The sequence below is a fragment of the Zosterops lateralis genome (genome assembly GCF_965231275.1).
Source record: "Zosterops lateralis genome assembly, chromosome: 3".
In the NCBI taxonomy this organism is placed as follows: domain Eukaryota; kingdom Metazoa; phylum Chordata; class Aves; order Passeriformes; family Zosteropidae; genus Zosterops; species Zosterops lateralis.
Window position 1 is genome coordinate 37245455 of NC_139764.1, and position 12732 is coordinate 37258186.

General features: G+C 36.9%; 1 protein-coding gene across 3 annotated transcripts in view; it reads right to left on the minus strand.

Moving 5' to 3' along the window:
• Positions 1-12732, minus strand: part of PRKN (parkin RBR E3 ubiquitin protein ligase) — a gene marked incomplete at its 5' end in the record, with an annotated part of 673262 nt that overhangs the window by 545825 nt on the left and 114705 nt on the right. For all 3 annotated transcript variants that reach the window (XM_083857571.1, XM_083857570.1, XM_083857572.1), the window contains one exon: positions 2566-2729. In XM_083857571.1, coding sequence (XP_083713697.1) covers positions 2566-2729 — 164 coding nt within the window. The remainder of the gene's footprint in view (positions 1-2565; positions 2730-12732) is intronic.

Genomic DNA, 12732 nt, shown 5'->3' on the forward strand with positions numbered 1-12732 from the left:
CAGTGTCTAATCTTCCTTTCTCTTTTCAAGGAAAAAACACTTATCTATGGTATCAAATTAAATGTCTACACACATATTTCCCTTCTATCCCTCCTACAATTTTTTACTGCTGTTGTTGATATCAAATTACTTATTTAAGATCTTGACTTGGGACTTTCTTCCTTATAGTAATTTCTTTTTAACATCTGTCCATTCCAGCTTCATTTATTTTTTACAAGTCTCAGCTACCAGTAAAGATTTTTCCTTCTCTCCAAACAGGAAAACAAACATAGCTTTCACATTCTCAGTTATGTTTTGTATCAGCTGCCTGAGATTCTAAGGTATCTGTCAAGCCAAATCTAGTTGTTCTGTGAGCAATAAAGTTTGTTGTCCTGGAGTATTTCCTATATCCCTGCCCCATACTCCTGCAATTACTGCAGCTTTTCTCATGTCCTCTAAAATCCCATTATCTGTAATACCATCAGTTCTTTTTCCTGACCTCTAGATTCTTCCATGATACCTTGGGCAAATAAGTTCAAAGGTAATTTACGAAAAACAGAAGGACAAAATGATTTTACCACAAATTTTACGCTATCGTAAAAAGAAATAACGCAAAAGCATCGGCTGAGTAGAATTTTTCTTATTTTGCATCCAAATCCACAGATCTAGAAAAAAAGAGTTAATTTGCTCATATGTAATGCTAATTCTGAAACTACAGATGCAACATAAATGCCAGAAGTTAGTACTTCCCCAGCACCCAAGTTTTTATTAGCTTCTTATGCAAAAAAACCCAGACAGCAGCTTACCACAGGAACCCAAACACCTCAAATACTCAGCTCTTCTTCTTGTGTTTACAAATTTCCAATACAAATAAATATACACAATTTAAGGGGGAAAAAAGGAAACACAGCAGCAAAGTGTGAATTGTACCATCTGAAACAGCTTTTGAATTTTCTATCTGATTTAGAAACCAAGAGTCAAAGCAATGAATCTAGATCCAGTTTACTAAATAATAGGAAGTCTTGACTAGACGTGATAAGTATGACAAAACAAAGAAATTACATCATCAGGAGGTCTGTCTATCCAGAACACAAATATTAATTTACCCTGGCAACAGAATGTATGTTGTAGCCAACAACAAACTTGGTTGCAAGTGTCAAACTGGGATGAAAATCTGTGTTTCATGTTGACACAAAATGGCAGTAATACCAATACCTTTAGCTTGCCAGGAAAAGCAAAGTAGTTCAGAAGCTTCTGACAGAACAACACACACATTCCAATCTAGCAACTGACAACTTCTACAACTCACATGATTGTTTTTTATTCTTACACTTTTATAAATATGTTTTCACATGTACGTGGAGCACACTGCAGGTATGCATCAACACTATTCACAGCTGATGCACTGGAGACTGACAGCAATTCACATTTCTACACTTTCCTTTGTGTGCTGGAACTCTCTAAAACCCTGTGCAAAGCAACAAATATCATACCCAAGGAGAAACAGTGATAGATCATCAATATAGTAGTGACTTTCTGTACTCAGGCTTAGCAGCCATTCTGAGTACAACAGTATACCTGAAATATGAGAAATTAATCTGAACAGTTCTGCATATGAGGGATCTTTTATGCAAACACCTGCACTACTACAGGTTGTATCTGCAGCTCTTTGATACCACTCTAGAAGAAGGGAAATTTCATTAAATAAGTATTTGCACTCTGATGAAAGGCAAGTAGGTTTCCCCAAGTTTTGCAATTGTCTTAAATGTGTGATCTTATGCTAAACCCTGGCAAATTGGAGTGAACTGCCAAATGTACACACAGAATAAACATATTCATAAAGCAACGGCAGCTTCACTAGTAACAGTAACAAAGAGAAATCTGAACCTCTCTTTCAGTGCTTCTCACCGCTTACTACAAATGAATAGACCTCTGCATTTATTGAAGAGAATGGTTTGCTAACCTTCAAGAGCTGAAATTCAGATATCTACTTATAGCTGCTCTTCTGTGCTCCCTGCTCCTCTTTTAGCTTCACACATTTATGAGTTCAGTGGTTTGGAGAACACTTTTGTGCGCTCTCTGATCTGGAACCACCCCTCCAGCACCACACACCTGTGCAGGCACAGCAGCACATAGTGAAGCAGCAGCCATGTAGCTATCCTCCAGGGGTCACAATTGGGTTACAAATTCTATAAAATGTGATGACTGTGCAGCCTGATTTAGAGCAATTTATTCACATCCTTCTTCATTAAGATTCAAATGGAATAAGTAAGATAGAAATTGAACAGATACAGAAATTGTGCATGGCTTGCTTCTGTAGTCAGTAAACATTTATTCACTAGGCACAGCTCTCTCTCGTGCTCTCTCTCTCATATTCTCTCTCTTTCCCTACCCTTCCTGCTTGCTGTTTTAATGCATAATTAAGAAGGTCAGAATTAATGAAGCAGTGTGGAGTAAAGTTCAAGGAATCCCCAGGCACTATTTATTTTATTAGATCCCAGGCATGAACATCAGATTGGCAGCATTAGAGGCAGAGGCAGTGGAGCTGGCAGCAGTCCAGGCGAGAAGCTACCAAGGGATTCTTACCTGCAGTGTCAAGTCATTGCTGAGCTCCCTCCCTGCAAAAATCACCCGCAGCTGGTCAGCTGGAACTCCCTGTCGCTGGGCAACTGCCTCCTTCAGCTGGAGGATGCTGGAATCCGAACCAACCTCCACGGGGAAGCCATGGCTGGAGTTGAACCTGACAAACACTGAACAAGAGCAAAAGATGGTTTTAAGTGAGGATTTCTCATGACAGGTTACTATTAGAACAACAGCGAGAGGCTTACTCTTCAATTACAGGAAGCATTTACTATTTTCAGAAAAAAGCTATTAATACTCCAGTGTGATATTTTTAACCCCCTCACGGAATAGTTAGTGACCAATAAACCCCGTGTATTTCCCCTTGGCAGTATTAGAAATGACATAGAGCATTTGAAATCAAAAGAAACTCAGCTGGGAAGCTGTCCAAGCAGTCGCTGCCTGGCACAATAGATTTTAAGTTCAATCCTAACCTTCACAGGCACTTTCTGTGCCCCTTGTGCACCCCCCAACATATATAACAAATAAAAGCAGGAAACCGAGGTATGCTCTGGAGCCAAAATATTTTAAATTAAACACGGGAAAACAGTTCCTTGTAACATGGTAATGCACAGTCATACAGACTGGTTTCCCACAAATATAATTCTACAGAAGATGATGATGGAGAGGAAATCACATGCAAGAAGAAATCGGAACCACAGAATTCTGTATCTGGGAGTGTTGTATTACAGCACAGTCTTTTCAGAGTTCACTAAAATATCTGCAGTACATAACTCCTGTCAGCATCCACCTTCAGTGCAGAAAATCACTACTGCACCAGTCATATCATTTTTAGAGCTGCAGCAACTGGTTTATACACCCAGAGAAGCCTGGCAAGCAAACTCATAAGCTTCCTGCCATTCAGCTGGCAGAGCTGTTTTTCATAAGGAGCCTGAAATGTGCTCATTGAGCCCTTGGTCAAGGGAATGACTGCAAGACCTATAAAAGAAGGAAAAAAACCTCATTACATCCATATCAGTCACAGAGGTTGTATGTACAGTAGACATGTTCCCAGTGGACTGCTTCGACCAATACCTTCACAGGCAGGAAGCAAAGGAATTAGCAAAACTCAATAAAAAAAATCATTTATATCAATTATACCTGTCACTTAAACTACCTGGGTATTGATTGCAACAACCAGTCTTTAAAGATCTATTTCTTATTCCCACTACAATGTTTTAGCTGAAGATGTCACTCCTTCACATTTCTGTTGTCTGACAGAAGCATAAACTCAGAAGTAGTTATAGAGTTTAAAGAAATAACTATTTTTAAAACTAAAAATAGGAGTGTTATTATTTTTCCAATGTACAGTCTACCAGCCAACTCCAAAGGTGTCAGATCCTTTGAACACTTGAATATGGTTGAGGCTGCTACCATTGTTTTCCTCAGCCACCAATGTTGTAAGTATTTGCAATTTCACATCTTCAATTTAGATCCAGCTTTAAGGGATAAGGCCATTTCCCGAAAACTATTAAATGCAACATTTTGAGTTTTGTACTTGAAAATATCCTCTTAATGTACAAAAATGCAGGGTAAGATTGCACAATGCAGTGTTAGGCAGGCAACCTATACTGTGTTATACAGCTTCATGAAGTACATCTTTTTATGGGGTTTAATTTCTATTAAAGGGTGTTCTGGAGATAAGTGTGCAAGTCAGATATTCAAACTGTTCAGAAGATTCAGTAGAATTTGAATTTTATTTTGATTATGGTTTGGACACCAAAGGAGGATGTATGACAAAAAGTGTTACAGCCAGTGGCCATTGAACATTTTCCATCTTTCCAGGAACACACAGTGCTCAACTATAAATAAAATTATCTATGCCAACAGCGAAATATATAGTTAAATCAATGGGGATTATACTTTTTTAATATGGTACACTGTGACTACCTATATTTATTATATTTTATGTCTGTTATATAGATATACTCACATACACACATAAAATGCATGCATATGTTTCTCCACAGAGCTCTTCACATAACTAACACATAACCCTCCTCTTTCCCTTTAGTCTTGCAAAAGCCAATGCTATTGGCATTGGAAATGAAAAATGAAGTCAGCAGATGCAGTGACTGCAAATCAAATGTGGTAAAAGGAAAGTGCCTGATAAAAGAAGTATAAAAACCACACAATTTAAATTAATTTCTCAGTGGTATTTGTGTATTTACTTTTAAAGGCAGTATAAACCCTTATAAAACACTTACTGGAAATGTAAGTCAAGTTTGACATCAAGAATCCCGAATCCTTCTCTCAAATAAGTTTATTTTTACTTAGTTACAACAGGTATATTCTCCTCCTCCCAATGTGCATGAGGTATCAGAAATTCAGTCTCACAATTCTTACACAAGCAAACATGGGAAATAAGTGTAAGCACATCATTTTGCACTTCACAGCACAGGAGCCTGAAGAGCTAACTCAGAAAAAAATGCTAAAATGCCAAATTTGCTTGCTGGAAAAATCTAAACCACAAATATTTTGCCCTTAAGCACTTTTATTCTATTATATAGTCAGCTATCCAACAACTCTTTTTAATGTAAAAGAACAGAAGAGACCTTTGCTGACTTGTGCAGAGCATAAAAAGATTGAATACAAACCTTCAGTCTGTGGAATAAAACCAGAATTTCATTAATATAATATTCCAAGCTGTCTTTTTAGGAAAAATAAACTTATTTTCTTTTTGACATTTCACCTCAATAAATAAATAATCAATACCAAGCTGATATTCTTAACAACGCACGTTATTCAAGAGATCATAGGTGAAGTTCTGCAGACGCTCCAGACCTCTTCCAAACCATACATATGTTGGAAAAATTTAGAAGTTAAAGTTTGTCCACTGGAATTTAAACAAATATTGAGTTAACAGGGGATAAGAGAATTTACCTGAGGCCTAAACTGCTGGCAGAAATCCAAAAGAAATAAACAGAGTTACTCAGACACAAGTACATGGCGCAGGGGAGTTGCAGAATCTCAGTGAAGGTTGGAGGAAACCTTGGGGGCAGAGACTCCTGCTGGAATCTCAACAGGCCACATTCCAGAGTCCTGGGATTCAGCAGCCTGTCTTCTTTGGCAAGTCATATCAAAAGTTCCAAAGCTTTAATCCCTATTGTTATTAATCCAACAGGTTTTCCAGTTCTTAATGGAGAAGATAAATGTCAAATACTGGAGAAGCTTAAGCGTTGCCTGTGAAGGGACAGTATTGATACAGAGAACCAAAGCAATGGAACTCTGGCAAGAATGGAAGGGAGTTGTAGATGGCTTTATATTGCTGCATGCACAACACAAATTTCCTTTTTAGTTTTGACATAAAATAGCCAATTTTTTTTTCCTGAAGTAATGAACTGCACAATCCTGCTTTGCAGCACGCCAAAGAAAAGCTATAATATAAATGTATCATTTGTGACAAAAGAATGCACATATTTAAAACTCAAGATCTTAATAAGATCAATTTCCCCATTCCTCCTATGGGAAAAAATGTCACAAAACTCTAACCTAAAGACTGTGTAAAGTATGAGAAATATTTTAAAAATTATTTTTAAAAGCCCTTTCTCTACCAAGGTCAGGCAAGATGACCTTTGAAATGTTATTTTCCTAAGATTGGGGGGGGGGGGGAAATATATCTTGTGACAATGTCTGTGATGATCAGATCCTCTTTGCCTCAGCACGAGAACTTGAGAACACAACTCTTCCTAGTTCAAAAACCTACATCTAGACTACTTCACATTTGAAAGTATTATCCCTTCCTTTCCAGTATTAAATTTTTTTTCATAAACTGTGATTAATAATTTATTCAGTATAGCTAACCAGCTTAGTACAGATTAAAACCAGAAAAATTCACAGAAAGGATAAGTAAAGCAAGAGAAGGTAGGAATCAAGACAAATCCTTGCCTCCTGATAAAGTAGCATAGAAACATTCTGGAAGTCCCTCTATTACCTGTGTATCACCTCTCAATGTACAGGATGAAGACAACTATTCCAAGGATCTTCTTTATTTCAGTGAATAAAATTAAAACATATAAAACTTATTTTTCATATCCCTAGGGCTTCTGCATCTTCAGTCATATAAGATATTGTTCTAGCCTTTTAATCTTTAGACTCAATTAGTATTAGATACATTTGTTGGCACTTTATATACCCCAGTCAATATCAGTAGCTGCTTGGAATTTCTACAACCTAAATTGTAGAAATGCAACTGTAGGATATAGGCTGTGTTGGAAATTAGCAGTAGAGCATGAGATAATGAGATGGCACTAAATCTTATTCCACAATTTTTAATTGTTATTTCCCAGTGCTAGGGGAACTGAAAAAAAGGGAAAGAAGTAAAGTAAAAGACTAAAGGGAAACAAAAAATTTGAAAAATATTCGTTGAAGATACTCTGCAAGGAATAAGTCTCAGTTGTGTCAGGCCTGTATTACACAACCAGTCAGTACATGTTGATTAAAGTCCGATTAAATAGTTAAACAACTTTATGCAAACTTCTTTGACTTTCCACAGCAACATAAGCAGCCTGGAAGTGATGCAGGCCTTTTCTTCAACAGATCTGTGCATTTAGGTTCTGCACTGGAACAGGAGACCTTCCCAACACCTTTAGTTCCCACGAGCACTGGAGAGCAGGGTGGTTCAGTCAGCTCCACTTCAGTTTCTACCCTACTTCTGCTACATCAAGTGGCACTTTGGCGGCTGCCACTGTCACAAAGCTCTGGCCAGCTGGCTTGCCTGATTTTTTCCTTGACATAAATATGTGATAAAAATCTCATAGTCATTGGAATAACCAGACCCATAGCAATTCATGTATCTCTTTCATCAATTAGCAAAAATATCCTTAGCACTCTCCAAGAAAAGTCTCAAACAGATGTCTTCATCAAAAAGTTGCCAAATTCCAGCAATTTGGAGCCAAGTTGAGATAGTAGGATCCCAAGTCTTGATGCCCATGCAATGAACATTCTGCCAAAATTTCCTTCTTTGGAGAAGGAAATCCAGCTACAGAGCCTCTCCTGTCTACACCAGAAGGGAGATAGTGTCTCAGAAATAAATGATTTCACACATTTCAGTCTGTATATGGCTAAAAATCAACAGCTTGAACACTGCCTCAAGATGGGTGGGTTGCCATTGCAGCCATCGATGCAGTGGTATGACATTTTCCTGGAAAAATGCCCTGGTGGGTGGGTGTTTTGCACCAGGTCCAGAGTGACAGGTATATGCAATGAAGTTAACCCTGACTTAATGCATTAACACTCACTGCTGAGCCATGATAACTGGAAGGATTAGGTCTCCTCCATCACTGCATTTGTGAAATAAAATTAATGCACATTAATGTAAGCCAACTTCCCAGTCGCAGCAGAAAAAGAGCCTACACAGGCAATAAGTGGCAACTCATTAAGCTGGAGTAATTTGGTTGCTTCTGATCATTTGTAAATTACCTTCACCTAACGAATGATTTTATGATGTAGTCACACAGAGCAATGTAGTAATCTAAAATAAACAATGTCTATAAAACTTCATCCTTGGTGGAAGGAATAGGCTCTCAGGAAAATATTTTCAGTACTGGCTAACACCAAATGAATATCATAAGAAAAATGTTCCTTGATCTTTAACACAAATTTTAAGATTGAGATTTCTGATGGTTTTATTTACTTTCAAAATAAAAATAACAACTGCCTTTTGATCAAACTACTGTTTAGGGAAAGCAAGACATTACTATTCATAAATTCTAAATACGTACCAGATGACAGTTTATTACAAAGTTACAAGCAGCACAGAAAAGGTGAGAAAAGGTGAGGGATAGGAGATTCACCTCCATCACAAGATTTAGGGGCATCATATTAAATTTATATAAGCCATGTTCACAAGAGGCAAAAGCTTTATGTTTGCCCACACTACTAGCAGCAGGCTCTCTGAAAAATTCTGCCAGAGAAGTGGTAGATATCATGGTGGAACAATTTGGCTCAAGGGAGAAAAGAAATGGGCAGTTTCAAAGAACTCAGTAATCTCTATACTGGAAACAAAAGAATAATATATCCAAGTATGTAATAAATAGCTTATATGTAGGGTTTGAGTTCAGAAAAGCAACACCTTTCAGTCATACGCTGAGCCAAAGAGGAACTTATGACTACAAGGAAAGTAAAAAATAACAGATACCACACACAATTTCCCCCCTCCCCCCTCATTTTTAGGAAAATACATTTTAAAGCTCCCATCATTTGAGTTAAAAATAGTTGGAATGACATCAGGGAGAAATATCATCTATGCCTGCCCTATGGTCTTTCCTCAGAAGAGTCTCTGCTTATGATTGCTGCTGCAGACAATAATACATTTACTGCAGGTTTTTGGTTTTTTTATGGAGGTTTAACAGTGTCTCCTGAAGAGTGCTCTTGTGTAGATGTCCTGGGTTTGTATTTCTATAAACATACTCCAATAGAATGCAATACTGAGTAACAAGCAGGCAGGTTAACAGTTACCTCCTAACTCTTCATGCTACCAAGTAATCCAAACCAAGAAAAGAGGCAAATAAAAAAGACTAGAGCTCAGCACCAGTCTCTTTTTTTCCTCCAGAGCTATGTGTGCTTTCTTCTATTGCAGTGAGGAAATTTTTAAACTCAGCAATTCTCACAGTAACCTAATTTTGTTCTAGGAAGTATGCCTTTTAATCCAAGACACATACTAAATTTGTCCAGTAAATTATTTCCTATGATTAATTCACTCAGTTTTACTATACTCTTTAAGTTAGAGGAATGCATAGCTAGCTAACTCAACACTACAATTATGTTGGCATTTCCTTTATAAGTCTCTTTAAAAATACTATTTTCCTAGCTATTTTTGCCCTGATTTACTAGCTGCTTATGTCAGCACCAAGCTGCCATGAACTTCCTTGATACAGAATCAACCTAAATTCATGTTTCATTTTAAATAGATGCATACTGTTCTTTAATGTGCTTGGATATGGATAAGAGTCTTTCAATTCTACATATTTCAAGCCATATGCTACAGCTTTCTGTATTAATAGGAAGTATTACATTTAAAAATAAAATGTATACTCTTGCAGCTTTTAAATTATCCCTGTCCTGTGAAAGAATGGCTCAATATTTTTGCAAAGACAGCATTCGTAAGAGGGTCAGAAAATATGAAGTAGGATATACCACAACAGCTTTAAGGTGAAGACTTCAGTAAGGAGATTCCACCATTTTATCAGTTACACTTATTTGCAGTTCCACATGAAATTTAATATAATTTTCTTGTAGCATCTACATGCATCTAAATACCAGAAGCATTGTTGGACTGCTGAAGTTCCAGTCAAACAACTGTGTGATAAATATGGCAGCTGTCACACTTGACTAAGGAAGGAGATTTCTCACCTTGTGAAGTATGTTAGATGCTCATACAGAACAAAACAAGTATAAAAAAATATAAATCCACATTATAATGTGGATTAAAATGGCATATGTATCACTAGAATGGCTATATGGAAATAGATTAGTTCCACACATAACAAAAAAACCCAAAAGTCCCAGAGAAAATGTATCTACATACCCACCTATTGACACAGAAACCTTTGGTTTCACTTCATTTCATTTTTACAAGAATTATGATAAATAACACCAAGCTGAAACTGCAGGGAATAAACATTGTTCCAGCCCTGTTAAGCCCAGGACAGTACAACTACCACATGGCAAATGCATTGCTTGAAGGGAGAGGATGAGGCTGGCTGCTCTAGAGAACAAAAAACTAACAGAGCTTCCTTCCTTGGTGTTTGCAGATCTAATGTTAGATTTTGAATGTCCACATTCCTTTGCTTTTACTCATTCCATTAGAGGGGACCCCAGTATCAGTGCAATCATGTCCTGGTTTATTTTAAAAAACACAATAGGTAAATAAAACTGATTTTCTTTATCGAAAACTTAATTTTAAGGCTACATTCTGCCACTTCTTTTTTATTAAGTATCTTTCCATTTTACCAATTCAATAAAAACTAGTACTTGACTAGTAGAAAAATAAACTTTGATGTTCTGGGATAGCTCAATTCCTGCCCTTCGCCTTTAAATGCTAACCTCAAACCATGGGCACCATTTTTCCTCTCCCAAGACCTCTTTCTCACAGGCAGAACTATGGCAGTGGCAGAGCAGCCTGAAGAGACACTACCAGGAGAGGCTCTGGGGACACCACCAGCCCTGACTGTCCCTGCCTGCCTTCCCCAGGGTCTCCACCATTTCTGCAGCAACTTGGAGTCTACCCTGATGGGTTCAAGTTGAATTCCTAATGCAAAACTACATGCATCAAGGATGTAACGTAAAGATGAGTTAAAGATCATAAGAAATTACACCAGCTTTGGTAAAACTATCTTCGCTGGCAGTACAGTTTAACCCTTTAAGACAAAAGACAACAGTAAAATTATGCGCAGCCAAAGAAATTTACATTTGTGTCATAGAAAAGTGTACCAAACTTTTCTTCTTGTAGTTAAGCTTGAAGATTTACCATATATAGAAGATAATTTTCTCCCTCTTGAGCTTTTCAAAGCTCTTCCCACCTTTGTTTGGGTTCTTTTTTTACCATCCACCTTTCCTATGTATCTCACAGCCAAATAACAAGCACCTCTAAGTCCCTGACACAACAAAATACTCAGCAGCCACTTTTGAGAGGAAAAAACATATGGCCCAAACTGACTGCCAAAAATAGTCTGACATTCCTACTATAAAACTGCCAGTTAGCAGGAAAAGCAAAACACCATTTCAAATATCTCAGTGTCACACAAGAATCCTAAAAACTCACTATATTGTCTGAACGCACACACACACAGAAATTTATTGGGCCTGTTTAAAATTTACACAATATAGTCACTTGCAATCTTCCCTTAAGTATATTAAATGTATTATTATACATTATATATATATATATATATTTATGTTTAAACTCATCAACTCAGATGCTATTATTTCAGTACAGATTTCAAATCCCATTCACTGAGCAGATGTAGACATGAGTTTGCTAAGTAAGAGTATGAGCTCCAATTCACAAAAACTTACCGGGCACACATGACTCAAATACTATTAGAAAAATCAAAAGTTAAAAACCACAAATAATGAAATGCCAAAATACAGTAAGTAGGAGAGTAAGCAAGTAACATAATGATCTCTCTTGGTTGAATCTAGGCCCATAGATGATGCAAACTGAGATACTTCAAGGCTTGAAGGTTTAGAATTCAAGGTATATTTCACAAAAAAGCTAAGAAACCATAAGGTATTTTTAAATTAGAGACTAAGATAGCTATATAAAGTAATTCCATAAATTTTAAAAATGGAGGCTTCATAATCTGAAGTTTTAGCTTATTGTCATGATAGTTCAAAATGTCTTAAACATCAGAATATGAAAACTGTTCATCTAGTTATGTCAGAATTCCCCTAGAAGGGCAATTTCTTCTGTCACATGTACTGAAGCCAAAGATTTTCTGGGCATCTATAATTTTGAGAATGCCAAATAAAGAAAATTATTCAGAAGATTTGCTATGTCAAGAGCAAGATATACATAAATTTAAATGTGAAATAACAGTTGAATTGATGATGACGGGATGAATCTGTTCCTTCTTGCTTGTTTTAAAACAGTTTTTAAAGTTAAAACATTCATTTCATTTGATCAAAATTAACACATTTCCTCTAGAAAATTTTCCCAGGAGCTCAGAATGCAAACTCAAAGAATTTTGAGCAAGGCATGAAGCTAAAATTTCTGAAGGAGAAAAATAAATCTATGTTTGATTATATGTAATTCTCTACATGGTCTATTTTTCATTGGAAAAGCTGAAGCTTTGTGAGAGGCAGCTAGTACAGACTGCACCTAACATCCAGCCTTTGTGAATGGGTCACTGCTGCCAAAATCTTCACAGCACAGTTCCACAAATTCTCTTGCAAAAATGCTTTTTGGCACACCTTAAAATGGTGGGTGGAAGACAAAAATGCACCATCATTTCTATGAGGCATGCAACGTGCAATACAGTTTGAAAGAGAAGAGTTATTCTTTGTTTGGTTTTAAAGGCTGACTGTGCTGACAAATTATTTCAGCTTGCTGAAGAAAATGTGGTAGGCCAGTATTAGGTTGTTATTTTGGGCCGTGTGCTGTGTTTCCATTGTTCCTTGGTAGGAGGGATG